This window comes from Lacerta agilis, chromosome 6, assembly GCF_009819535.1.
Source record: "Lacerta agilis isolate rLacAgi1 chromosome 6, rLacAgi1.pri, whole genome shotgun sequence".
In the NCBI taxonomy this organism is placed as follows: domain Eukaryota; kingdom Metazoa; phylum Chordata; class Lepidosauria; order Squamata; family Lacertidae; genus Lacerta; species Lacerta agilis.
The window spans coordinates 48982544-49010202 of record NC_046317.1 but is presented as its reverse complement, the minus strand read 5'-3'; the positions used below and the strand labels follow the sequence as shown (position 1 = coordinate 49010202).

Genomic DNA, 27659 nt, shown 5'->3' with positions numbered 1-27659 from the left:
CTTTCATCCAGGTGTCTCCCAACTGGGCACATTCCCTGTGTATCATGTACCCTTCCATGCCATTCTCATTTAGTGAGAGAAAGGCAGGCATCACAGTTGTCTTCTCAAAAGTTTAGTGGAGCCCAAGAAAACTTCAGAAGATACCTGTGGGATTTTTCTTCTTCTTCTTGCGTTAAATTAGCTTGGATGAGAAAAGGCAGGATAACACTTCCAGCTCACTCCATGCATCTTTATTGAAAGAGGAGCACACAGCCTGTAAAAAGAACTGTGGCTTAACAGCAGTTCAGGCATGGCAACTTTCTGATTCTAACAGGAAGCCATCTCCTCAGCCGCAGAGCTCTGACCCTTGTTTCTGTAAAGGGGCTTGCTGCAGGAGCAGTTTATGGTGATGATAGCGCCCATAATTCTTCTCTTGTGGCTGTGCTTTTATTGCTTTATATTACTATATTGAATATAGTAATTCAGACCACACCTGTGTGGTTTTATAGCTGGCAATCCATTACACATGTAAGTACAGTGTGAGTGGCAAAGATACCTAGCCAGATCACACTTCTCCAGTGGCTGTGCTGTTTTTTTATTATAATTCCTGGCAGGCTGCATGCAGCCTCGCTCATTCAACTGACAGGTCTGTGCCCCCCTCCCTAGTAATACCCTGTAAACTGTTTATTACAGTTTATATTAGAAAGGCCTTGCTGATGTTGTTGGACTCTCAACTCCCATCAGATCCAGCCAATGATCAGGGATTATAGGAGTTGTAGTCCCAACAACACTGGGGGGGGGCACAGGTTCCCTACACCTGGTTTATATATTAAACTATTTAGCACTTATGCCCCTCCAAATATCTCAAGCTAGTTTGGGGGTGGGAGGTGCAAGTAATATTGCCCTGCCCGAGCTTGGGCAGAAATGCCTACTTGCACACCAACCGCCCCCTACTACAGTGTAAAGAAGAATTTGGAGGACAATCCTAAGACACACTATAATGAAATCACTTATTGGCAAAAAGAATAAAATAAAAAACGGCTGCATTTACAGTCTTACTACTTAAAAATACGCATAGCTGCAGCAGCATCAAGGTCAGGCTTGTGCTCCTTACACCTAATAGCAGCTACCAAACACTAATCTGCAGGGCGGTGTGGGGGGGGCAAGGGACTCAATCCCAGGCAGCTGGCCTTCATTATTGCTGGGATGCCTCGGGCAGATCTTTGTTGAAGATTACAGTCCTCTGCAGATATGTGTTAAAACGGAACTTGTGTTAAAATGTAGCTTCTGCACAAAGACAAAAGCTTCAATATAGCCAACTCTCAAATCTTCCCAAGGTCCCCAAAGGCTGGTGCATGCTCGTAAAGCTCGCTGAGACGCTTGTTCTCCTGCATCTCAATTAGAGCACTGCGCTGGTTCACAACCTCCAGCAGCTGGGACAGGATCTCCTTCTCTTTCAGCTGGTCTTCTAGGGTTTTTGAAGTCTCTTTAAAAAAACACACACACACAAAAATGCGGCTCCAAGTCAGTCACTATTATGGCATAGAAAACAGGGAGCCTGCGGGTCATCCAGATATTACATGACTGCATCTCAAATTATCCCTGCCCATTGGCCAGGAATTGTAGTCCCAACAATCTGGAGAGTCACAGGCTCCCCACCCCTGCTGTGAATGAAATCTCTGTTTAGCATCTGTATATTTAAGTCTTCTCAGCAGTTAAGTGAAATCAGGCAGACAGCTTGTCTCCATTATTACATTCCCAGAATTGCATTCTGTTTAGGACAAATTAATCCACATACCCCATCTTCTCCATCACCAGTGTGTATTTAGAAACATTCTATACACACAATGAAAATATCTAACCCTAACAACAGATCATGAGAACAAAGGAGCCGGTTCACAGTTTGAATAATTAATCCATGCTAAATTAGCAGGGGGTGGGCAGGAATCGCATGCACTGCTTTCTGCAATGGTACGCAGGTTTTCCATTAGAAGCAGGTACATAGAAAATGCCAGAGTTCATTTACTTGGATAACTGACTAACAGGCTCTAACTAGAATACAGCAGGCATAACTGAGTGCTTAAAACAATTCTGCTTGATGCAAGAGACTTGGGTTCCTTTGCCAACTAGCTTAAAGCCCAAGAGAATCAAATATAGTAAATAGCAGGGTAGCAAGCTTCTGCTTCATTTATCCATCCTAAATGACCTTCAATTCTGTGAATGAATAAAATTATGCTCCCACTTAACTGGGCAGCAGTTACAAAAAAAATAGCTTGGCAAGCATTTCTTGGGTTTCTCTACATTTCCTAGTATAAACCTGGACCCCTTATACTCTCTCTTACCGTCCATATTATCGTATTGGCGCAGCTCATGATCCAGTTGGCACTGCTGTTCCTCTAGTTTCAGCTCTTGCACCCTATGGGGTAAAAAATAACAACTGAGAACGTTGGTCATCCATAATTGAGAAGCTCATGATAGTATACAAGATCCACTCTTGAGAAGTCTTCCAATTGATTCTGCCTTTGTTAGTAACAGTCCTCTGTATACTGTCAGCTCAAATATCCATATACTTTAAGCCTCATTAAGAACAGAGTTAAAAGTAGTAATGAATAAGGCATGTCTGCCTTGTCTAACTGGAGCTTTCCAGGGGAAGAGCCTGTTCTCCCTGAGATAGCCAATACTTCTGCAGTTTACAGAGGCCTTTCTATCTACAGAACATTACCAGGGGAGTAGTTCTTCTATATACACACGGCAGACTTTCAACATAAGGTCTGGTCCAGTGCCAACTATGCATCCACAGGCTGCCATGGGCTCATTCTCAGAATTCCCACTGCTGGTCTGCATCAGCCTCCCAGATGTTGCTGGACTCAAGCTCCCATCAGCCCCAGCTTGTGTGGCCAGTGGACAGGGATGATGGGAGCTGTAGTCCAATGAAAGGCTGGTGTATGTCACATTCTGCCAGCTGTATGTGTTAGCTTTAGAGGGTATGGTTTTTGTTTTGTTGCAAACAAGCTAGCTGTTTAAAACGAAGTAAGGAAAGGGGACAAAAACAACTTTTTGAAATGGCTTAGGGGACTAAGATCTGCTACTAAGTCCAAGAGCAACTCTAAGCCCCTTAACCTCCCTTCTCCATCCCTGACTGGCACAGTAGTTATATTCATGCTGTCTGTCTGACACGCCATCTTCCAGCACTCTGAACCTGGTTGGGTTGTTAATGGCATTCAAGGTAGTGCAGGAACCAGAAGAATGCCACTGGAGTAGCGTGAAAAACTGAGCACTACATGGGAGGAGGCGATCCCAATACTGCACACCTAAATTCAGTTACTCAAATGTTTCCTGCTGTTGTGAGGACCACATCCATCTCCTTCTCTGACAGCACAGGAAAGAGCAGCGTTGTGCCAACTCCCCTGTGATCAGAACTGACCTGAGTACCAGGTCTCAACAACTATGAGAGGCAGGGTCTCTTACGCAATCATGAGGTCAGACTCCTCGCACATCAGGCTGTTCTTCTTTTGGACCAGGGAAAGCAGCTGGTTCATCCATTGTTTTAGTTCAGCTTCTGTTCCTGGAGGATAAAGGAGGGAAGAAGTTATCCTGGGAGTACAGCTGCCATTAGAGCAGATTATCATTTTTGGGGGGCATGTATTATCTATAGGCTGCAGCCTCACCCCCATCTCTCTTGGTGGAAGCCCAGACTCTTACCTCCCTCTTCCCGCAGAGATCGCTCCAGCTCTATTCCCTGTTCTTCAAGCTCTCGGAAAGTCACCTCAATCTCTTCCAGCCGCCTCTGGATTGACTGTAATGCCCAAGCAATAAAGAGTTGGTCAAACGAAGAAAGCATTTCAAAGTGTAAGAAAGAGGAACCCTTATAGGGGAGTAGAACATTTTATTGGCAAAACCTGGCAGTGCTTATGATTGTCTGCGAAGCAAAAAATGTGTTACATCATTAAAAATCTAAGAGCATGATCCAATCCCTCCTGCACCTGAAACTGTGGATGTACAGGCTACTTAAGACTATAAATGTTATTTAGTCATGTTACAGTCTCTTGAATATTTCTGCCATTAACTTTATATGTGCGTACCATTTGTTCTCTCTATATTTGCAACAGTTTAGAACCTATCAACTGCTGTGAAATAACTCACAAAGGATTTATAACTATCATCAGCCCTCATCACGCTCATGCAGTTCTATAAATTAAATTTTGAAATACTTTACACCATTAGTTGAATGAGCAAATAGTCAACCTAGGGCTTCACAGAGAAGGTGTTTCGGCATAGGAAGCAGCGCAACATTTCCACGTAACCCAAACATCCTGCACCCGTGAGCTTCAACTGTATATATACTGTACACAGTAGTTATATACAGCCTTCCCCAAGCAGGTCTGCTTGAGATGTTTTATTATTTAAAAGCATTTCTAAACTGCGACCCAATTTTAACATCTCTAAGTGGTGTGAAAAAATACAACATAAGAACCAGTAAAACAGTATACAAATTAATTAAGCAAGAACCTGGTCCAATCTTCTGGGGCTGGGGCTCATGGGAGTTATCCTCCCAATGTTTTGAAGTGCATCACATTCCAGTTTCGGGAAGCCTAACCTACTTATATGGGGTGGGGCATTAACAGTGGGAGCAACAAGAGGAAAAGTGGAGGAAGCTAAGTGAGAGTTTACATCTAAATTAACAGGAAGAGGGCTCCAAAGTGGAGAAAATAGGTGGGGCATGGGTGATACTAAAGTCAGGAACTGGTACTATCAAGTCAGTGGAAATGGACTATTTCACATTAGAAGTGAAAACAGTTTTTTAGTCATTCGTTCATTTGTTACAATCCAGCTTGGAAGGGTATATATATATATATCCTAAAGGGCAGATCAGAAATCCATTAAATAATACTTTTTATACAGGTCAACAATGTCACACATCATTAGTCCTGGTGTAGGGCAGCTCCCCATTTTATGCAGCAACACCACAAGGGTGATTCCCCACCCCAAGTGAATCTTTAAGCATTCGTGTACTGGAAACCCTTCCTGGAACAGCTGGGTGACTACACAATGAATTCTCTCTGGGAAATGGTGGTATAGCTTGGATATATGCAATCAAACATTCACCACATAAAGTGTGCAGCTGTTTATAACAACGGAGAATCTCCGGAGACACCTAATGGCCTCGGGGCCTGAGATGTGAAATAGCAGACTGCAAGGTATCTTAAGCTTCCACCCTTAATTTCTGCAGCCCCGTTCCTCACTGGAACGATCCATGTAAAAGTATCAGTGCCCGTCCACCAGCGGAGCATGCAAGTATTACCTGCGCTTTGCAAAACCTTTTCATTTGCGCCTCTTTGGCTCGTCGCATCAGTGTCTTCTTCCACGTTGGATACTGAGGTTCTTCAGTTAAGCTCAGGAAATGCTGCAGCCACAACACACAAACAAGAATAAAATGAGATGTGTTTAAAAGCCGCTGTCCACCATCTAAACTGCAGCCACAGTTTGGGGCTAGACTACCGCATACTTTCCAGCTATAACCAACAGTGACCCAGCCCCTTAACAATGAGATACAAAAATAAATACATATGCCCAAGGTGCCTGGTATGACATCACTGGGGAAAAGACGAGTGAATTGTTATCGCAAAATCGAGAGCAACTTAATGCTCCGAGTCCAAGTCTGGGCTACCCTGCAGCTGCAAGAAGTCTTGACAGAGTGACTCACTCTCCAGTCAAAACTTGTTGTGTAGACAGGACCATGCCCAGAAAGCACAATGGAGAGGGTTGTCTCCAGGGCTTTGTGAGGTTCTTGTTAGTCATCCTTTCAATGATGTCTGCTGCTGTTCTTACAGACCTGCAAGACAATTGCAGTCCCCTGAGGGGGGGAATTCCAAATATTCATCTGTGGTCCTTTTCCAGGTGTGTGTCATAAATTTAGGGCCTAGCACCACCCATCCAAATTGGGGATAGGGAAGAGCTCCATGGATAACAAGGTGCCTAAAGGAGCTTTCAACCAGCCACACCACTTGGCCAACTACCTCTGAGACTCCCTTCATTGATGTGAAGTGCTGGGAGTGTGAAAGACTTGTGGCCTGTTGCCAGTGAGATGGAGGAGATGGGGCAATGGGAGGGGTTTGGGGAAGAAAAGGAGAACAAAGATGGGGGTGTACTGAGAAACCTGTAGGGTAAGGAAAGAGAAAGGGGGGTAACAGATGCAGAGAAACTTGTGACAGTATAGGGGGAGAAGAGTAAATGATGGGATGCAGATTTTTAAAATATATATATATAAACACAAAAAACAGTGGGCTAGAGAGAGAGAAAGAAGGGAGAAGGTGAGCCTGTTGAGTCAGAAAACAAGAAAAAGGTGAATTTTGGGGGGAGGAGAGAAAAAGAAGTAGAGTTAACAGAAGGTTTCTGAGAGATGTGGTAGTGAGAAGAATCCCATGATTTGCTGAAGAGATTATGTTAAAAACCGAAAGAAAATGCTCTCCTGCTGTTAAAAGCAGAGAATTGAATCGTTGGGAAGGACCACAAGGGTGATCTAGTCCAACCCCTTACAATGCAATAATCTTTTGCCCGACACAGGGCTTGAACCCATGACTCTGAGATTAAAAGTCTTATGCTCTACCAACTGAGCTATCCCAGTTTTGCTATGGTGGATGTCGTGATAACACAGCCCTCCTGGGTTACTGAAAATGAAAACGGTCCTGAAAGTGGTTTTGAGTTGTGCTTGTCTGCTGTGGTGGAATTGAAGTTTGGGCTTCTCCACTCACAATATATGCTGCAAAATCTTGGCTCGTTGTTTCTTCCTCCTCTTCTTCCTCTTCACTGTCACTGTCAATCTCCAGAGAATCTGTAAAAAAAAAAGGACAAGAGAAAACTATTTTAAGAGAAAAATATGTCATTCCAGTGACTTGTGGAATGACACCATACATTAAAGGGTGATTTGGGGGCTGGGGGTGGAGTGAATGTATCTTTTATAGCTAGAGATATCCAAGAGAAGAACTGGTTTTATATAATGAAGTGGGGAAGCAGGCACATTGATGCTATGTTCACTTCTTTTCTATGGGCGGTGAAGGTGGAATTACTTCTGCACCATTCAAAATCTGGGCCCAACGCTGCTAACAATGAAATTCCTCATCACCAGTTAGTACTGCAGTGGTCTGAGACCCAAAACAAAACTGCTCCATAGAGGCCAGTGGATGCTGGTACTATAGCCCTTAAACATTTATGAAGCATTAATTGAGCAGGGCATGTGCTTCCTGTTCAGAGGATTTATGGTCTCCAGGAAGAGGACAAAGGTTAAGAAAGATAACAGGAAAGCACAATATGGGAGGGTTAACTCATGTCGAAGAACAGAAACGGGTCTGGTAAGCTATGTGAGTTGGATTAAGCAGGCAATGTGGAGAATGCCACCACCTACTGTAATCTTAAAGGATGAGGGTTTATTAGAAGACACTACCATGGAAGTGGACCAGAGTAAACGGCTCTCTGGGCCACGATGGAGGCGACTCTGATCTGCTAAGAGGAGCTGAACATCCCAAATGCAACAAGCTAAATGTTCAACGTCACAAAGAATAATGTGTTTTAATCCCATGTGAGCAGGATAAACATCGCACAGCACACACAAATGGATATGCTACTCAGGAAGCTCTGAAGCCACATGCAGCTGTACAGGAAACAGCACATGGTGACAGCTGAGCATGGCCTTTGACGCTTAGGTTTAAAATCAAAGGGGGGGGGAGCCATTTCAATGGCTCTGATGTTGTTTAGTTTTGCTGAAGTTTCCTCCCATGTTTATGGTCTGCCCCAAACTTTTGGGATAAGGCCTATGACATATAAATAAAACAACCTTCTGAGATGGTGCTGAAGCTGGGTTCTTCTATTTTCATATCTGGAAAGTGAAATGAGGCTGATATTGGACTCAGTCTGGATAACTCAAGCTTTTCCAGGGCTGACAAGCAAATCTTTTTCTTTGGGATATTTTCACACTCCCTCTTTTCTAGTTCGGGGCTCTCAGCAGTTGGCACCTTTCCAGAAAGAAAAGGATCTCTATCAGTTCCTTGAATTCCTGTCACCAGGCTGTCACGTGTCTCTTCTTGGGACTGGCTGCCAGTCCAATTTTCTGGTTCAAGTCTCTTTTTGGGGGGACTGGCCTTGCTTCCATCTCTGCCTTCGTCTACAACCTCTGAAGCTAAACAGGCCTCAGAAACAGAGTCCCCCAACTTCTTGTCCTCCTCCACTAATGGTTGGCGATGTGGATGCCAGGATGAGTTCATAGTACGAGAGCCTCCATTTACTCTGGTTGGGAGTAAGCTGTGGCCTTCAGCAACTGATTTATGAAGTTCTGTAGGTTGACCAGTTGGCAGCTGATCTTTGAAAGACAACAGATTCTCATCCAGGCTTGGTTGATATGGACCTTTTTCCATCTTACTGTCCTCAGCAGCCAAGTCCAGAATGCCTTTGTCTGAAGGAATGAGGAGTTTGGAGGAATCCTAGGGAGACAAAAAAAAAACACAACCAGTTTACCAAGCAAGTTGCAAGGCTGTTGCCCATGAGCGTGACAGGAAGTAACATGGAATACGCTACTGGACAGAGTTACTAGGTTAATTATCATCTAGGGAGTGGTCTTGCTAGTCAGCACCAAATGCATCCAATTCTGAAAAGGCATCCATCCCACTCACCTTATGTGCTGCTCTGACAGAGGTTGTGCTGCTGGGTGTAGTCATGTCCTTGGAGGTAGGACAGTGCAGCATGCAATAGAAATTACCTAGGAGTAAAATCAAGATAGCCATAATCAGGTAGGGTATGTTGCTTGCATTCACCTGACTTGCCAATAAACATCACTGCCAGGGCAGATTCAGGTACCTCAAGGAGAATAAAAGCAAATGGCGCAAAGGAATCATGATATGCACTTGCAGGAAGCAGAGACACAATGCAAAGAAAGGCAGGCAGTTTGGATTTCTGAGAAATCAAACAATGTCCCTGTCTGCGCTGATGGCTGTGCCGTTCAGGCTAACCAACTGCGTATTCTCAACTCCACTCACCGTCGTCTTCATTGAAGGCGTAGTCCCCCAGGCGCAGTGTCGTCTTGCAGCGGTGACACTTGAAACAGCCGCGGTGGAAGAAGCATCCCTCTGCACTGACTCGCTCCAGGATGTATACACGATCTCCGCAGAAATAGCAGGCATCGCTGCTCCTCACAGAGGAGGTGACAAGGCTCTGCCAAAAGACCAGCACCCTTAGGACCACACGTTCCAAGTCATCTTGTGCTTTGGTCTCAAAATACATGGTTCAACCCAATGAGACACATTAACAAATATCCACAAGTTGCTGGACTACAACTCTCATGATTCCTGAGCTCCGGCTGGGATGATGGGAGTTGTAATCCAACAACATCTGGGAGAGCTACTGGTCCCCCACCCCTCGTAATGGTAACAGCACTCTGGCATCTCTGCCTCCGACATCTAGCGATGACCTCACTCCATCCCGAGTGAGATAAACATGTCAGGCAGCATTACAAGTTACAGTCATACCTTGTGTTACAGCTGCTGCGGGTTGCATTCGGCGCGGGTTACGAACACGCCAAACCCGGAAGTACCGGAACGGGTTACTTCCGGGTTCGGCGGTTCGTGCATGCGCGCAAAATGACATAATGCACAGAAGCACACATGCGCAGATGTGACGCCTCATGATGCGAACGGGGTTCCAGAATGGATCCCGTTCGCATCCAGAGGTACCACTGTACATTCCAATGTCTTCCTCCAAGAAAACAGCCTCAACAAGACAATGGCTGCAAGGTCCAGCAAGTCGTTCCTTTCCGTCAGATAAGAGGAAGGGCGGGTTTGAGCCTCAAGAGAAGAGAGCTGCCAGGCTCTCTGCCAGTATGTAACTGCAGCAAATGAATGCAATAAAAAAATCTTCGTTTGTTGCCCAGTGACATCTGGCTTCTTCCAGGCCTAACAGATGTTTCAGTTTGGCTTATGCATGAGAGCTAGCAGCCTGCATCCTGATATAAGGAGGAACATTTAGCTGCCACCCTGAGTGTGTGCAAGTCATCAGCCTTCATAGGCAGCATCCAACCTCATCGCAACTGTTATTTGCCTCCAGTGTATCCTACCAAAAAGAGTTGAGGAGAGGAAAATATGACAAATGTTGAATATGAAAATGAGGCAATGTATAATTGTATAAATGACTAAGTGATTAAGTACTGTTAAAGTGGGTCTCCTTTTCTTTTCTATCTATGTTAGTGTGTGTGTGTGTAATTGGCACCAACAGTTTTTCTTTGTTGCTGCTGTTACTGTTATTAATGAATTCTAAATAAAGTTCTTTTTAAATCTGGGAGGGGTGAAAAAAGGAACTGAGGCAGGGTGGGATTTCCCAAATGACATTTGAGTTCCAATTTTCGCAGGTGGAATTTGACCCTTGGGATCAGTCTTTGAACTGCAGTCTTATAGTTATATAATAATAATAATAATAATAATAATAATAATAATAATAATAATAATAATAATAATAATTTTATTTATACCCCGCCCTTCCCAGCCAGAGAACCGGGCTCAGGGCGGCTAACATCAATTAAAATCACAACAAAAAACATAAAAACGATCAATTTAAAATAACAGATTAAAATACAAATTATTGACTGGCAGTTGCAGTCAATAAACCATGCACTGGATTTCCCATCATGTGTTAAAAGGTCAGAAAATCTACAGAGTCAATAGCAATGACTCAAATAAGGAGGGTTATGGAGTTTCCTTAAACGAAACTCTCTGAAATACACACTGGATTAAAAAAATAGAATTTTTCAGAAGCAATGAATTTTAAGAAGCAATGAATATCCATTCCCATCACTACTCTAGACCCAGACATATCTAATGTTAACTTCACATATAACCAGATTCCTGCAATAAAGGCATTTCCATGTAGAAATTCACAGGAAACCCAAAATGTAACCATAAAGTATGAAGATGCTGCACTCAAGAGTCCCCCCCTCCCCTGCAGTGGGGAACTGCAGATGGCTACAGCTTCCCAGCAGACAGTGAAATACCACAGGAGTTTGGTATACAGTGGTACCTCTGGTTGCGAACGGGATCCGTTCCGGAGGCCCATTCGCAACCTGAAAGGTCTGCAACCTGAAGCGCCAAATCTGCACTGTGTGATTCAGTTTTCCTCCGCATGCGTGAAGCGCTGAACCCGGAATTAACCCATTCCAGTACTTCTGGGTTCGGCGCGTTCGTATCCCGTGACGAACGCAACCCGCAGCATTCGCAACATGAGGTATGACTGTACTATGATCCACATGCAGATTTCATGTTCATTTTTTCAAGCCAGTGCCTTCCATGTGGAATCGTCACATATGACATCCTCCAAAACTTGTCTAGCACACAGATGAACCCCTAAGTGCAATGACAACAGAACTAACCCCAGCCTCTTGCTTGGTCTTTTTGGTTTGGTCATCCACTGCAGAGCTCTCCTGCAATCAAAAATTATGACTTTAGAGCAGCAGAAAAGACAGAAGGCCAAACACACTTGGCTCCAGCAATAAACATAACCCCCACTGCCCCCCCGTCCTATGCTTCTTACTAGGGACATCTGAAAATGGGGAGGGCTAGAGTGATCTGGGAAGAGATCATACCAGCTGCCAAAGGGCTACTAGCCAGCACATAAGGCACAAACAAACACTGCTGGGAATGTGTGGTGTTGGGTTAGCAATGGCTGCGGAGAGAGACTCACCAGGGCACGTTTACGTGAGAGCGAGAGACTTTTCTGAAGCTTGCTGAGGAAGAGGATAGCTCCCTTGGTACCACGTGTCGACAGAAGCTTCGAACTTTCCTCTTCTGGTTCTGGAAGAGAGAATGCAGTGTTTAGGAACTTGGGAAGCTGCCAGATACTCGTCCATCTAGCTCAGTACTCTACTGTCTACAATGACTGTGGCAGCAGCTTCCCAGGGTTCCCCGAACTACCTGGAGTTGCTGCAGATTGAACCTTTCAATGGCCTGGGAAGAGTCCCCAAGGACCAGGCAGAGAGGCCTGGAAACAAGGTTCCCCACTCCCCTTGTGAGGCTCCCCTTGTAAGAGAATCCCCAGGACGGGGTTCCTTGGAACTCTCTACCTGGAGAGTTCTTGAAGGCGTCATAAAACTGGCTCAGGTAGGTGATCAAGCCAAGCCTCTGAGGTTCGGACATTGAAGCCATTTCAGTGCTGGAGAGGACTGGAGGGATCCCTAGCTCTTGCTCTGCCACGTCTAAGGCCAGCTGGTTGTTCCCAATGGGGTCGTTCTGGTTCAGTGCGTTGACGTCTCTAGAGAGGGAAGATACAAAGTCAAGATGACTGACAGGACTTAGCCCAGACTGAGAGAAACTTAAACCAGATACCTGAAGCAGAAGGTGAAGTGTGTGACAGTTTCTTTAAAAACGATAGCAGCACAACTCCCAGCTCGTGACAAGCTGCTTGTGTGAAGCGGCTGCCATGTGTGTTACTGGGTACCAGGAGGCAGTCACACAAATTATGTTTCACTTTCAACAAAACAAGAAAACCACACACAGCACTGCTTCCAGTAATGGGACGTCAGTCAGGAATCCTCCCACCCCTGTTTTAACAACCTTGCTCCCATCTCATTTCACTATGCAAGGACAGGAAGACCCCCTGCTTCTCTTGATCACCAAAAAACAGGCAAATGAAATGTCACTGCCATCCTATCAACATGTGGCAGGCAAGACTGTGAAGCAGCAGGCTCCCAGTTTGGGGAGTCTGTGGCTTTGTGGCCATTAACTCCTGAAACACCCTCTAGGAATTGAGAAACATGCAGAGACTGCTTTGTGGGTGGGGTGGGGCGGCGCACCTTTTTCAGACTGAATACCACACTCCCATGGCAGTGGCAGGCAGCAGCAAAAGTGGGTAGAGCAATTAGTGTAAATTCTATCTTTGTACAGTAGCTGGTTTCTTCACACCTGCACCTCCCTCTCTGTCCTCCAGGTAAGTGAGGCCTCATAGGATCTCAAGACACATCCCAGCCAGGCATAGGGACTCAAGGAGATGCAAAATAAAGGTGTGGGTGAAGAGGAGATGTCATGTGGGAGAAATCCCCATCCCTGCTCTGTGGCAACATAAACATGAGCAGAGGCATCTTTTAAAGTCACATCTGCCTTTATGGCCACCCTCTCTTTCTCCGTGACTGGTAAGAGGGAGGGAGAAAAGGATGGTTCCTGTGGGGAAGAGGCTTGAGAATTGGTACCTCTCTAGATCAGCAGGGCAAAAGCCACCTGCAGGCCACAAGGTCTTCCCATGCCTGGCCTAGCTTGACCCTGACATCTGAGGCTCAGTGGGCTCCCCTTGGTTCTGAACCTCCCAACACAAAAGAAGGCTAGGATGGGAGCGTTCAGCTCTGCTTTTCTGAAGTAGAACTGTATAGAGTAGGAGAGATCCACTTACAAAGGCAGCAGCACCATGTGGGGATTTCTAGAGGCGGGGTGGGGGTAGATGCTGAGCTTCCCAAAATGGGAGCAAATCACCAGGTCAGTAACGGAGATCTCTAGGCTGACTAGGTCTGTGGCTCTCTCACACAGCTTCTATTCCACCACAGATCAAACGTCTTGCAAATCTCTGCGCATCACTTTGTACATAATACATTGCAGTGCAGTCCGTTCACACTCTCAGCTGCTCAGCTTTGTTATAAAGAATTAAAAAGTAAAGTGATGTACAGGCATATATGGACTAGCCCTTAATTTAGGCCTTTGGGATACATACAGTTTGCTGTGTGTGTGTGTGTGTGTGTGTGTGTGTGTGTGTGTGTGTGTGTGTGTGTTAGAAAAAAAGCACTTAGCCACAGAATAAGTTGACCTGCACAACAAATTAAAAAAAAAAAATTATACAAATGAACAGTATAATCACTCTGAAGTATCGTTTCCTGAGCAGTACAGCAATGGCTAATCGTTATGCCTTTATAAATTTGCCTCTAATGTGCCCACAAGCATTCCCTCCATCCCGCAAGGCTCACTCACAGAAGATCTGGCCGGAAGTGATGTATGAGGGCACACAGGGCCAGACCACTTTTCCAGGAAGCTGTGAAGTCTTCTACCTTGATGCCACGATAATTTGCCGTATTAGTTTGACACCAGCTAAGCAGCTCCTCATAGGCTCTGTTGGAATCTGGAGAAGGGTGGATGAAGGATGGTGGAGAGGAGGGGAGAGAAAGAGCAAACCAAGCTAAGGGTACATGAAAGAGAGCCACTTGGTCCAACTCCCAAGATGTACCTAGTGACAAGCAGAGATTGGGAACCTTTTGGCCCAATCTTCAGGGGCCAACTCTAATCTTCTGATGTCATGATGGCATCAGATGACTTGATGGGTGGGCAGTCCAACCCATCTAGCCAAGCTGACCCACAGGAAAGGGGTTGGCAAAGCAGCACCCAGCAGGACTGAACCCTCCACTTACCAGCTGATGAGCAGCTCCACCAGCCCATTCCCTGCTTGGACTACACTTGTGAAGCAACACCCAGCTGGATTGAAAACCACCTCCTACCACTGACATCACCCAGTGACATCAGATGATAGACAAGTGGGCTTGGTTTCGGAGGGGAAATGGCCTCACGAGTCCAACTGGACCCCCTGGCAGACCAAGATTAGCCTGTGGACCAACAGTTCTTGACACCTGAATTATGGGATTTCTGTAATGCACAGTACCTAGTCTGGCAGAGCTCAGAAAAGGGGAAACCCCTGACTGTGTATGTGCTACTTTAGAATTAGGGAAGACTGCTGTACTCCAAGTCCAGCTAAATAGGGAGCTTCAGCCAGCTTTCATGCTGATGAAATGTGACTGCTTTGCCTAAACCACAGCTCTGTTGTGATAGGAAGAACCACCACCAAAGTATACCTTGTACTGCTTCCACCAAAAGCAGTACAGCACAGGGCTAGCCTGGCACCACTGACCCTACTCTGATGCCACACAGGAACCCACAACAATCACATTACCATCATCTGCACCGCTGATTTACACATCAGCATGCAATACACTTGCAACAACATCCTTAGCTTGGAATCCATCAACACACAGCCTAAAAGCTGAGTGGAAAGTGAATCAGAGAAGTCTTCCTAGTAGCTAGCATTCCATTTCTAACCAGGGTGACAGTGAACAGGCAAGTCACATTATCTCCCCACCTCCCAAAACACACAATTATTTGCTAACCATCACAAGGGCTATTCCATAAGCAGAGCAAGGCCAAGGGGAACAGACTGGGCCGTGGAAAACAATGACAGTGTGGGAGGAAATATGAGAAAACACAGAGAAGAAACAAGAGAGCTGTAATTTAAAGAGGGAAGGGAGAGCCAGAGGGACAGAGAAATGCACACACACGTAAGAGAAGGCAAAAACCGTTCAAGAAATGCAGAGTGATCCATGGCATTTTTAGTTTATTTAATAGAAAGCTGAAAAGGAAAATGCTACAAGTGGAGCAAAAGGTAATAGATAAAAACCCTCTCCGTTGTTTAAGAACTGGGAACCAGGGGATTTCTTCCCACAGAAGAGATAGTTTGGGAGTGAGATATTGTGACAAATGTGTGCTTTTCTCCTGGGAGATGAACAGATGGTGCCTATGCAGTAGGCAGAAATGTTTCTGCATTGTTAGTTTGTTGGGAGGCAGAAGCTTTTACGTCCAAGTTTATACCAGAATAAAAGGGAATTTCACTGTGGAAAGATTTGGACCGTCTTTCTCCAAGGGACCTTGGCCTGCCTGCAGTGCAGCAAAAATATGGCAAGGCCTCAGTTCCGGGCTTCTTGCCCACCAACAGGCAAACCAGCCCCAAGACAAGCCAGCCATGTTGCACAGAGCTAACCAAGTTACAGTCCAGAGTCAACTGGCTGGCTGACTACAATAGACCAAAGTTTCCTCAACCATATTAAGACAACTGGATTCTGCTACTCTATTACTAAGGTATATACTGTGCGCTTGTGGATCATGGGAATATTGCCCAAAATGCAGGTGTATTCTTGGGAATTTTTTCCCCCAAAGGAATATCCTGAACCAGATTTCTTCTGGGGTAACAAAATTGAAGCACTTCCAGAAGTGGAACTGTAGAGAATGGGTGGAGGGAGAAAAAGAAAAAGAAAAAGGACTGAGATCAGAGAACAAAAACCCAGGGGGGGGGAAGAGGTCTCATATATACTAGTAACAATCTGCTGACATTCACTTGTGGACTCTATGCACTATGCCAGAACACTTGAAAGTAGTCAGCCTTAACACTGATTCCTCTCTCCTAAGAAAACCTGCCTTCAGAGACTATTTTGCAAATTACAGACCATTGAGCAAAGCCAGACAAACATCTGTCTGGGATGCTGCAGGCAGTGGGTCTCCTGTTCCAGACTCAACCAAGTCTCTTCCAATTTTATGTTTAATCTATGTGCAGAGCGGTGTGGATTCTGCACATGCAGAACTGAGTTATCTCCAGAATCTCAAGCCTCATTATTTGAAAACAGGACATTTCTAGCCGTTATGGAGACAAAGGAAGGTTTGAAAATGTGTCAGCAATGTCTGGATGGTAAGAGCTGTTCAACAGTGGAACAGACTACCTTGGAAGGTGGTGGAGGTTTTAAAACAGAGGTTGGATGACCATCGGTCAGGGATTCCTGATGCAATGTGATTCCTACATTGCAGGGGTCTAGATTACTAGAACTGGACTTCAGGGGGGCAGGAGGTAGATTGGTGCCTTGCCCATAACTAGCAAAAGTGGAACTTGCAAAACAGCTAAATATATGCACATTTCTTCATTTTCTTAATGCGTAGAAGCCACCCTATTCAGCTTTCATTGTCACAGAATCTTGATTTGTTTTGTTTTTAGCAAAAGCAACATTGTCTTGTCTATGGAGAACCAGGAACAGTCTGTTAGAGTGAATGCTTGGGATCACTCTTCCGCATGCCAGTCTGAGAGACAGCAATATTGACCCAGACATATGCTGTTTGGGGGTAAAGCAGAGCCCTAGTGAAGGAACAGCAAGCAGAGAGGTCATATGGGTAGCAAAACAGAAGAGGACCTGCGCATTACTGCAGAGAAATCCAATTCATCTAAAGGGAGAGAACAGCAAGTATGAACAAGTGTGGAGGTGTCTGGTACTTGTGGATCCATGCAACCAGTAGCCAGGGGAGAACATAACCCACACTTGCCTTTGCTGACTATCTCAGGGCTGCCACGACTTCTTCCTTTCTTCATATCCATTTCAATTTCTCCTGTCACATACAGATTACGAACCTGGAAGCAGGCGCACCCAGTTATTTATTTCCTATCACTGACCACAGCTTGGATCCAGAACAGGGCCCAGCTAATTCACCAAAGTCTGCAGCTGCCCAAATAATTCCTGTGTGGCCCTTAGCATCCCAGCCTGGAAAACACACCACACCCCATTACACAGCCTTCAGTGCCAGAACAGCACAAAAGGATGTCTTGCAGGGCAGTCTCTTCTCCAAGCCCTATTGCAGCAAATGCCAGCGTTCTTACACATTTCTGTTACTTTCGGAAGAGTGGAAGAGTGCATGAGGCAAAGAGAGTAATCAGAAAACTGCCAAGGGAGAGGAGGAGATATTGTGCTCTCCACCACCCTATATGTATAGCGATACCTGAGAGGCCTTGATGGCTTGGAGGTTGATGTTTGGGTACCGCGTGGTAGGATCAATGCTGTACTGGCTGATGTTCTTGTTGGTGTTGTCAGGCGAGGTCTGCGACAGCTGCTGATATATGCTCTCCCTGTGTGGAGATTAAGCAGGAATGTCCCCCTCTTAGTCCCTCAGCACCAAGATACACTGTGTACATGGCACTCACAGCCTTCAGCATTAAGGAGCCTTCAGGCAAAAGAGGAAGATCGACATGCTCTCACCCTTCTCATCTTCACAGCAGTCCCTCCTCACCCCTTGCCTGGGTCTGTGGTGTGAGCAGCATCAACAAGTTCTCCTGCGCTCTCAGATTCCCACTACATCAGACAGTTACACCTGTCTCCCATTTCATGCTCCAGGTCTGTTACACATGGCCCTGTAAACTCCTAGATGATGCTGCGAACTCCCTGGGGCTGGGCAGCAGAACAGAAAGGGGCTCCACCAGCTCACTCACCTGCCTGTGTGCAGTTCCTGGTGTCTTATGGCTACCAGGCTAGTGCTTAGAAGACTTGACAAGAGAGCATGAAGCAGAAGACCCTTCCAAAAAGACTGTCTATGTATGGTTCAGTGGGAGAAAACTGCCCAAGACTCTGGAGCACCACTTCTAGACAAAATAGGCAGTCCTGGCTCACTGTATCAATATCTCTCCTCCCTACATTGAATGCATAACCTGGAACAGCTGTAGACCTCAAGATACCACCACCACCACCAGTCACCCCACCATCACTGTGGGCAGAGAATGCCCCTTCTCAGAGTGCTCACCTCTCAGCCAGCACATCCAAAGGGGGCATCCCCGAGGCCCATCTTTTCACCATCCAGGCAGCATCGAAAGCTGCCAGGAACCCTCTGCCCACACCAGTGCCCAAAGGCCAGAATGGCTGGGAAACAAAAAGAGAGAGAAAGAACAAAAAAGGATGCTTTGGGGGTCTCTTAGCAAAATGAGTCAATGAGATATAGCAGACATTGGCCAGCAGCTCAGCTGCATCAAAAACGCAGCAGGAAATTGGAATTCCAGGATGATTCTGGCAGTCATGGTTGTGCTGCATGTTGTTTTGGCAAATGCTTGCACTAAATGGGAGCCCACTCCCCACTCACACCAAGTGTCAGCTGGCTAGCTCTGTTTTGCCAGATAAAGGGCACTGCATAGTAAAGTGAATTAGTGCAAAGGATATAGTGCTAGATCAGAGACAGCAGGTTTCCCAGATGTTGGATGAACCCTCCAAACTAGACAAACAGAAGGGCAGGATTGTTTAAAAAACAAACAAACAAAAAACCCAATGCATATGGTCCCCAGCCAAAGGTTAACATCAGGCCTCACAAAATCCAGGAGCAGATTTGCCTTCAAGCCCAGATAGTCAAGTAACATGGCTCCCTGCTAAGTCCAGGTGAAAGACCGTCTGTCTGAGAAACATGCAGATTTAAAACAAGATAGCAGGTTGCTTAACTCCCATCCTTTAAAGAACATTTCAGCTTTCAACACATTTTCTGCAACAGTTCCCATCACAATGCATGAAAGAGGAAAGTGTTTTTTCTAATTGGTACAGCATTATTTACTGTAATGCAAGTTTATAAACACTCATAGAAATCAAGGGGAATGAAAGCTTAGCCAGTGTCAGAAAATCCCAAAGTAAAGCTCCCATGAAACACAGTAACAACAAACTTCACACAAATTGTTTAAACCTACATTTCCCAACTGACAGCAATTTTTTAAAATGAGGAAGCTTTTAACGAAACCCTCTCCAGTTTTGAACCAGTAAAAAAAAAAAAAACACAGGTGAAGGACCCCTGGACGGTTAAGTCCAGTCAAAGGCAACTATGAGGTTGCGGCGCTCATTTCGCTTTCGGGACAAGTGAGCCGGCATTTGTCCACAGACAGCTTTCCGACTCATGTGGCCGGCATGACTAAACTGATTCTGGCACAACAGAACACCATGACAGAAACCAGAGTGCACAGACACACCGTTTACCTTCCCACTGCAGTGGTACCTATTTATCTACTTGCACTGGTGTGCTTTTGAATTGCTAGGTTGGCAGGAGTTGGGACAGAGCAACAGGATCTCATCCCATTGCATGGATTCTGATCAGCAAGCTCAAGAGGCTCAGTGGTTTAGACCACAGCGCCACCCGCTCCCCACTGAACCAGTACAATCTCAAGGCAGTGTGTCATGTGATTTTTCTGAACAAGTAGGTCAGCTCATATGGAAAGATAAGTGAATGAGAACTGCAATCAAGGATGATTAAGATGCACCACCACTACACCCACACTCCCATTGTGAAAAGGACTCTGTCCATATGCTTGTTGTGGTCTCATTATGGGGACACTTACCTCCACCAGGCAGTCCCCCACCAATCCAATGAGCAGCTTGGTGCCATTGCAGTCACGCACCAGAGCTGCGTTGTCTGAGCGGCTCATGCAGGTGAAGTCAAACATGTCAACATCTGGGTGGCTGCGGTGGTTCAGTGCAAACTGCAAATCAGGCAGCTGGTAATTGGTGGAGAAGTTGGCAGCTTCCTTGGCATAAGCAAGAAGAGCTTCTTGGTTCACATTCTCTGGAGACAGCAGGCTCTCTATGTCTGACTTGTCCTAGAAATGAATGGGGACCAAGAAATCTTCTATAGCAATAGTAAACAAATCTTGTTGGAATGTTGCAGAGTTCAAGATTATGGGTGTGTCGATCAGCTCTCAGCTTGGCAGGATCTTTCACCTCCAAAGCATGTGAATTGAAAAGATGGTTTGGGGTTGCCATCCCCTCCCACATGGTACTTGCAGGAGCTTCTGTCTCTATACGTACATTTAAGATAACTCCTTTTTTCAGCAGGCTCTGCTTCTTGGCTGTCATGACGAAGTAGTGAGTGTCGTCTTTATAGTAGACAATGTTTTCCAAGTCAATGCCTAGAATTGTTCAAACACAAGCAGAAGGTTAAAGGCTGGGAGTTGTTTTCAGCCTAGCACTTCGCGGAGGTTCCATCAGTGCAAGAACTTCTGCTTGGGCAAAGGAATGTTCTTCTGCCCTCTCCTCCCCCGCACCCTTAAATATGTTCCAGGGGTTCCCCAACACTCTGGTGTAGATTTGGGGAAGACACAGGACACGCACAGCAGGGAGAAGAGGAGGGAATTTCCATTGCACAAGAGGAAAGCCGCCTGCTGATGTAACATGGTACTTTGTACTACATTGGATACACGTAAGATGGTTTACATGGCTTTAAATTCATGGAAGGCTATCAATAGCTACTAGTCATGATAGCTGCATGTTGCTTTCAAGACCAGAGGCAGCGTGTCTCTGAATACTAATTGCTGGGGAACCACGGTCAGGGAGGCCACCATTGCCCTCATGATCAGTTTGCAGGCTTCCCAAAGGCATCTGATTGGCCACTGTAAAAAAGCAGGATTTTTGAAAAAGCAGGTCTTTGGTTTGATCCAACAGAGCTCTTCCTTTGTGCTTACAGAGCTTTATATAGTTGGCACTTGAGGAAACAAATATCCTATCTGCCAAATATCCCATGCCAAGAAAGCCTGATTTGTTAAACTACCCAAACAAGCAGATTTACATAATTTATTCAGCTTCTATTGGAATGTATCCAAAATGGCAAGGATCCAGGACTGGTCAAAAAGGTATTTGAGACAGGTTGACCCTTTTCCATTTGCTGTGTGGGCTTCCCCATTTTCTCTCGCTGCAAACTACGGAATGACATAGATTTTATTGAAGGCACAAGGGGAAAGTGTCATTAACTGTAGGTAAGAAGCATCCGGCCCAGACCTGTTTTGTTGTAGAGGTTTTGGAAGAATTTCTGGTTGTAGATGCGAGCCACTCCGCTGATCTCGGCCACCTCCACCTCAGCCCTGCTGTGGTGATTAACGAAGTTGGTGGTGATGCCAATGGCCAATTTCCCACGGGTCTCCTTCCGCTTAAAGCCTGGAGATAAACACACAAAGAGCACAAGTCCTGAAGGAAAGGAAAGGGTTGGCAGTTCGTGAAAGAACTAGGGAAAGGATAGAAGAGCAAAACAAGGGGCCTGTTCCCTCTCATCTGAAATATGGTAACACCCCAAAAGTCTCCAGACTAGCCACTGTATTTTCAGTAGTGGAGTAGCCAATGCCAAGCCCCAACTCCATTGAATATCAAGATCTCTGAAGAGCTGCATGGTATTTACCAGCTCTCAAGGAGACATCATGAGGAATTCTGATTGAACGTTGCGAGAAAGCTCAGCACCATGGCAGGATGGCAACTGTACTCATTTATTACGATCTGAAATGCTGGCAGCATTTCACAAAAGCCGAATTGGGTCTCTCTGTTTGGGGAATTGTTGGCAGGGCTTGAAAAATACTGCAGCACTCCTATAAAGGTGTGGGAAATGAAAGGAGAGGGGCAGGGAAATGCTGGAGTGGAGTGGCAGGTCAGCTCTGAAAATGGTCTGGGCAAGTCCCAGTAAAAGATGCCAAAGCATCTACAAAGAATGTTCCCTCTCCCTTTGCTTTTCATCTCCTCTACTGCCCCAAGGCAAGATGCCTTTCAGATTTTTTTATGACCCAAGCTATTATCAATGGCTGGCGTTGTGGTAGGCTGGGCAGCTGCTCTTGCCGACACACCTAAAGCCCTGTTGAGGATCCCTTGATTTGGTATTGGGGGAGATCAGGAGAAGCAGAGCAGATGAAAGCAAAACCTTGTTTTTTTTAAAGAAAATGTCCAGTAGCACCTTAGAAACCAACTAAGTTTGAAGAAGAAGTGTATCTGAAGAAGGTATCTGAAGAAGTGTGCATGCACACAAAAGCTTATACCCAGAACAAACTTAGTTGGTCTCTAAGGTGCTACTGGACATTATTTATTTATTTATTTCAACTGTGTCAGACCAACATGGCTACCTACCTGAATCCAAAACCTTAAGTGTCGAACTCATGGTCTCTAGGCCAACTCCCCAGTGACAAAATGAAAAACAGTATATCCATTTAAACACACACACACAAAGAGGCAATTTCAGTTTACTCTACTTCACTCAGCTTGCAGATTCCAGGGCAAATATTAATACTGTACAAACATTTCCCCACCAACCAAAAATATAGGAAGCAGGGCTCCCCTGAATTCTGAGTGTCATAAAAGCTGAGGTTTGGGTAAGTGTCTACCACCCCCCAAAATCTGCAATAATGCTTTGGCCTTTCACTTGGCTAGGCACCATATCTACAAACTGGACTGTATCTGCATTGAGTTGCCCTGTTTGTTCCTAGAAAACTTGTAGCTTTGCCCTTTATTCTATCTGCTGGAGGTGCTCAGTACAGGGGAAGTGGGGAACCTGCTCAACACAAGGCCAGAGGCACAAGTTTCCTCCAGTGTTGAGGACAGATGCGATTAGAGGCCTAAGGAGCTGTTGATAAGACACCTGGTGCATCAAAAACACCAAAGTAAAATTCTCCCACAATCTTAACCAGAGGCCTTTGTGCTTACCTTCTGGCACAAACCTGCCACCGCCGGCAGAGATGAGGACATCAAATTCACACTGGTTCAGGGGAGACGAAGGAGGATGTAGGATGGCTCTCCAGCCACTGGCTGCAATAACAGAGGATGGAATAATCAGGATCCCTGCTGCAAAGTCTGCCAAATCCACCAGACCCTTCCCCAGACTTGCATGTTCATAAAGAAAGCAGGAGAAGCAACCCAATCCTGTCTTGGAATGTGTTAAGGGCGCCATAATGTCCTGGTCTGAAACTCAAGAACTGCATTTGTTCACATTTTGGAGATGGGATTGACTTTGTGGAGGGACCCGTAGCCGTTTATCAAAACAGGACACCCATGACCAAGACGTGCCTCAGAGCCATGCATTGTGAGTGATGTGAGAGACCATGAGCATTTTTTTGGCAGGGTGTGTCTGATGGCTTGGTTTCTTTCTGGTTTTGCTTCTATGGCAAAGTAAGGGGGAAATGAACATTTGAAAGTGGAGGCAGAACAGAAAATAAACTCATCCATGAAACAGTTTTTCACTGTGACGTCCTGAGCTACCTTCTCACCTGCAGAAACAAGTGGTGTGGAAGGGGTATGGATTGGTGCATTGCCCTTAAGGACTCCAAAGGCATGGGACTTTTGTCATTCTTACCTCTTCCATCTGAATTTGCTGCAGGTGGAATGAGCCCCTTAAACTGCACATTGATGTGAACCTGAACCCCCAAGAGTAAGGCAACTTTCAGCAGGATCAGCTGCAGCTGGCGGATGCCTGCAAGACAGAGAAGGAGAGGATTACCAGAGTTGGCCCAATTAAACAAACAAACAAGCCTATCTGTGCCCATTTCAAAGTTGCTCTCAGGCAAGCACTGCCTTAAACCCCAGCTCCACCTTCCAGCCACCTCTTCTTTCAATTTCAGAAAGAAGCCTGTTGCATGATTTCCCTGTCATGGGGTTGGAAAATCATGGCCTTCCCCAGCTTCAACAAGAGGGATACTAATTCCCAAAGAGCTATTGTATATGGCACCATGGAGCGTTCTCTAGAAGCAGGCTGGGAGGAGTGTGCAACAAGCTAAACTCCAATAAGCCAATAGTGCTAAAGTGAAAGCAAAGCCCAAAAGACAGGAATGATCGTTAAAGTCAGCTAATTCCTCTGCCACACTGGCAATTTGACCGATTCATTTACTTACACAATTTATTAATTTATTTGAAACATTGACCCAATGCTCTCCTTTCTGAATTGGTACCACCTTGATGTACAGTTACTTTCTTGATGTACAGTTTAATTTAGGTACCCATTGCAGTTCCCTCAGTGAAACACATCCCTCCTTATGAGACACACCTGTCAGGGTGCTGTTGGTGCTCCCCACGAGTAACGATTCTTGACTCAGTATCTGTATATTTACATTGCAGAGCTGAAGTTCTCATGACCATTTCAGTTACTTTCAGATTCCGGAAGTGGCGTTTTCCTAGAACGCCTCCAACATAATAATCTGGGAACCCCCAGTCTCCTCCTCTCTTCCTTCCGCTTGAGCCCCCTACATTGTGGGGGCGACGGAGCTGCCACCTCCCCTTCTGTCCCGGAGCTGCTCAGTTGGTATGTGGGCTCCTTAGAGTCTGACAGCCCCACCACCACCACAGAGGTCTGTTCCCGTCCGTCGCTGCCTTGCGACGTTTCCGGGCTCTCCTGGTGTTACTCAGGGGCCTCAGCATCTAAGAGCCCACTCCCCTCTCCATCAGGCTCACTGCTGCCTCCTGGTGGTGGTCCCCTGACAACACCATAGAATCATAGAGCTGGAAGGGACCATGAGGGTCAACTAATCCAAACCCCTGCAATGCAGGAATCTTTTTGCTCAATGTGGGGCTCGAACTCACAACCCTGAGATTAAAGCCTCATGTTCCATTGACTGAGCTATCTAGTAAGAACCAATTCCTGAGAACGCCCTTTCAAAAGCAGAAATGCTACATTTTGCAGTAAATGTTCAGTTTACATAGGGATGCTGGACCTTTCAATGCACTTTTAAATGACTTGTTCAGTAAACGCTTTCTAGACCAAGCCAGCCAGCCAGCCAGCCAGCCAGCCAGCCAGCCAGCCAGCCAGCCTTCCTTTATTTATTTATTTATTTATTTATTTATTAGTTATTATTATTCCATCCTACCCAGTCCCACCACTACTAGCTCCCTTTAGGTGGTAATGCTGGCTTCTTACCACTGTTCCATGGATGTTGCAGATACTTTCCCTGCCCTGGTCCATTCTGCATTACTTACTGATGTGATCCAAGGATCCTGTGCAGAAGTGGCCATAGAATTTCTTAGCTCCCAGAGCCCGCAGGTCTTGGATGCTGAAAGGCCAAAGGTGCAGCACATTGTTCCGGGAAAAGGAGTCTCTCTTCTCCACCACCGCCACGTGGGCACCAAGGAAGGCCAGTTCAATCGCCGAGCGGAGGCCACAAGGGCCTGCCCCGATAATCAGGCACTGGAAAAAGAATTATCACTGGCTGGTAAGTTTATAAAATGGTGCCATAAAGGAGACAGTGCTTACACTTAGAAGCTGCCGTGGCCACAAGCCTCTGGGGCGGGCAGGCAACATACAATCAATAAGAGTGTGAGCTTGGCATTATGTCAAAAGAGCAGATGGGCACAATGCTAATTTTCAGAAACAAAGCAAGACCCAGGACCCTCTCTGTGATTAACTGCTTTTTGCCATTGCCGTGGTCACTACTATAAACCCCCTCTTCAGGGATTTTTTTAAAAACCTGTTTTAGCATGGAACTTAAGTATGGAGAACCCACAAAGAGTGACTTGTCTCAGTCTCCTTCAGCAAAGCAGCCATTCAATCACATGAGTGGACAGTCAGAATTTGAATCATGCTTTGTTGCAACAGATCCAGCCATACAGGAAGTTCTTAAACCAAGATTTTTGCAACAGATGTTGACACTCCAAACCACCTAAGGCCCGATGCTGCCCATCTTGCCTGTACACCCCCGAACAAGTCACTGCAGATCCAAACATTATTTTTGCAGGGCATTCCGAGATCTACATCTCCTGCTACATACTTCTGAGCCCTGCTCTCAGAACATACGTTTAAGGCTTATCTTGGCAATCGCAAGTGTTTACATCTTTTGAAAGGTTTTCACGACACTGGTCTTTCTCAATTTTTCCTTTTAATTTTAATTTACGTTTTGTTGTTTTGAGGTTTTAAGAAGAGTCATCTCCGTTTGCTTATGCGCTGTGTGATGATCGGTTTGTTGGTGACGATGCATTTTAATGTCTAAAGTGAACTTTGGAAGGGTTCTCCAGGAGCACCATTGCCTACACGTTTGGAAATCAATGTAAACCCCACCATTATCAGTGCAAGTTATCTTTTAGGATAACAGGAATACAATAGACCATCTACTTCTGTAAAGGAAAAACTAGGAAGCAATGATAAAACACTGTAGCAATGCACGTAGGGGTAGGCAGAACTAACGTTTACATTACATATAGCAACAAATCAGGAATTGGAGGTAGAGGTACAGCAACTACAGAAAACAAAAAACATGTTTAGCACACATTGAAGAAACAGGCCTGCTTCAGCATCTGGAAAACATGGGAAGGTGGTCCTTGGTATTGGCCACCAGGGGAGAGGCCTTGAATGTTCAGCATCTCACGTGATGACCATCTAGTAGACAAGGGCTGCAGATCCTTCAGCCCATGGGCCAAACCTGGTCCGCCAGGTGTTCCTATTTGGCCCACATGGCCGTTTTTCTAAAAACCACTTGCACCTGCCCCACATCTGATGTCATTTGTGACATCAGGTGTGAGGCAGGTAGAGACACGGCTGCAAAAAGCAGGACTGAACTCCTGGCACATCAGCTGATGCATAGAGAGTTCAGTCCTCCTTTGTGTAGCTTCTCCCCCAGTGGGAAAACATTGGCTGGTGGACAGCACAAATGACCTGTCAAAAGTTGGCCGCTCAGGGTGGTGGAGATAAAGATGTGGCCCACCAGGCCGAAAAGGTTCCCCCAACCCTGAAGCAGGCTATTCTCTGCAGCATAGCAACCACAGTTCTGCCACCTTACCTTGGTGTTGGCGCATGCTGTCCCCTGATCATAGTCTTTGTGCCCGGCCTTCTTGTCTAGCTTGGTCCACAAAGCCTTGGCACTCCAGTAGTTGAGGCAAGACTTGAGTTTGTGATAGAACTGGAGCTGGCCAGTATGCTCCAGTCCCAGGTGTCTGCAAAGCGCCTCAAAACTTCCCAGCACCTCTTTGCACTGCTTGGCATGGAGAAACGTGTCAAAGAGCAAATGAGACAGATTGGACTGCTCCCCATTCTGCTGGCTCATCCTCCTGGGAGCTCAGAGGCAAAGAAGAAGCCTGGAAAAGAAAGAAAGCAACAGGTGAGCATCAACAGCTCCTGCTCCTTGGAGAGATCAGGAATTTGGCATTGCAAGGCAACAACCAACAGCAAGATATAACTCCTTGCTTCCAGCTGTTCCCCCTTGGGAGATGGAGGGGAATGCAACATACCTATCTGTTTACACCCATATGCAGCCTTATACATAGGCCCTGTTCAGGAGAAGCTTATGTCTGAACTCAAGACATACTCAAGCTTAGGCATGAGAGCAGATCTCAATACAGAAAGTCATCT

General features: G+C 45.8%; 1 protein-coding gene across 1 annotated transcript; it reads right to left on the bottom strand.

The window, feature by feature from the left end:
• Window positions 1-918: 918 nt before the first annotated feature.
• Window positions 919-27406, bottom strand: MICAL1 (microtubule associated monooxygenase, calponin and LIM domain containing 1). Its single transcript, XM_033152518.1, has 23 exons — window positions 27091-27406; window positions 25298-25505; window positions 23685-23801; window positions 23039-23140; window positions 21359-21514; window positions 20393-20493; window positions 19927-20184; window positions 18363-18478; window positions 17568-17694; window positions 17118-17202; window positions 13962-14109; window positions 12074-12261; window positions 11695-11804; window positions 11384-11434; window positions 9006-9180; window positions 8643-8728; window positions 7811-8453; window positions 6732-6811; window positions 5282-5383; window positions 3682-3775; window positions 3448-3544; window positions 2322-2395; window positions 919-1465 (listed from the first exon to the last, which is right to left on the bottom strand). Exons 1-23 carry the CDS (start codon window positions 27352-27354, stop codon window positions 1302-1304), a joined length of 3546 nt encoding a protein of 1181 aa, XP_033008409.1. The 5' UTR covers window positions 27355-27406; the 3' UTR covers window positions 919-1301.
• Window positions 27407-27659: the final 253 nt, after the last annotated feature.

Excerpts from the sequence above, each read along its gene's own strand:
- MICAL1 (XM_033152518.1), bottom strand. The coding sequence starts at position 27,354 with ATGAGCCAGCAGAATGGGGAGCAGTCCAATCTGTCTCATTTGCTCTTT. Across the intron at positions 23,141-23,684 it reads AGCAAATTCAGATGGAAGAG|CCAGTGGCTGGAGAGCCATC; the intron begins GTAAGAATGACA and ends CTGTTATTGCAG. Across the intron at positions 1,466-2,321 it reads CCAATACGATAATATGGACG|AGACTTCAAAAACCCTAGAA; the intron begins GTAAGAGAGAGT and ends GTTTTTTTAAAG.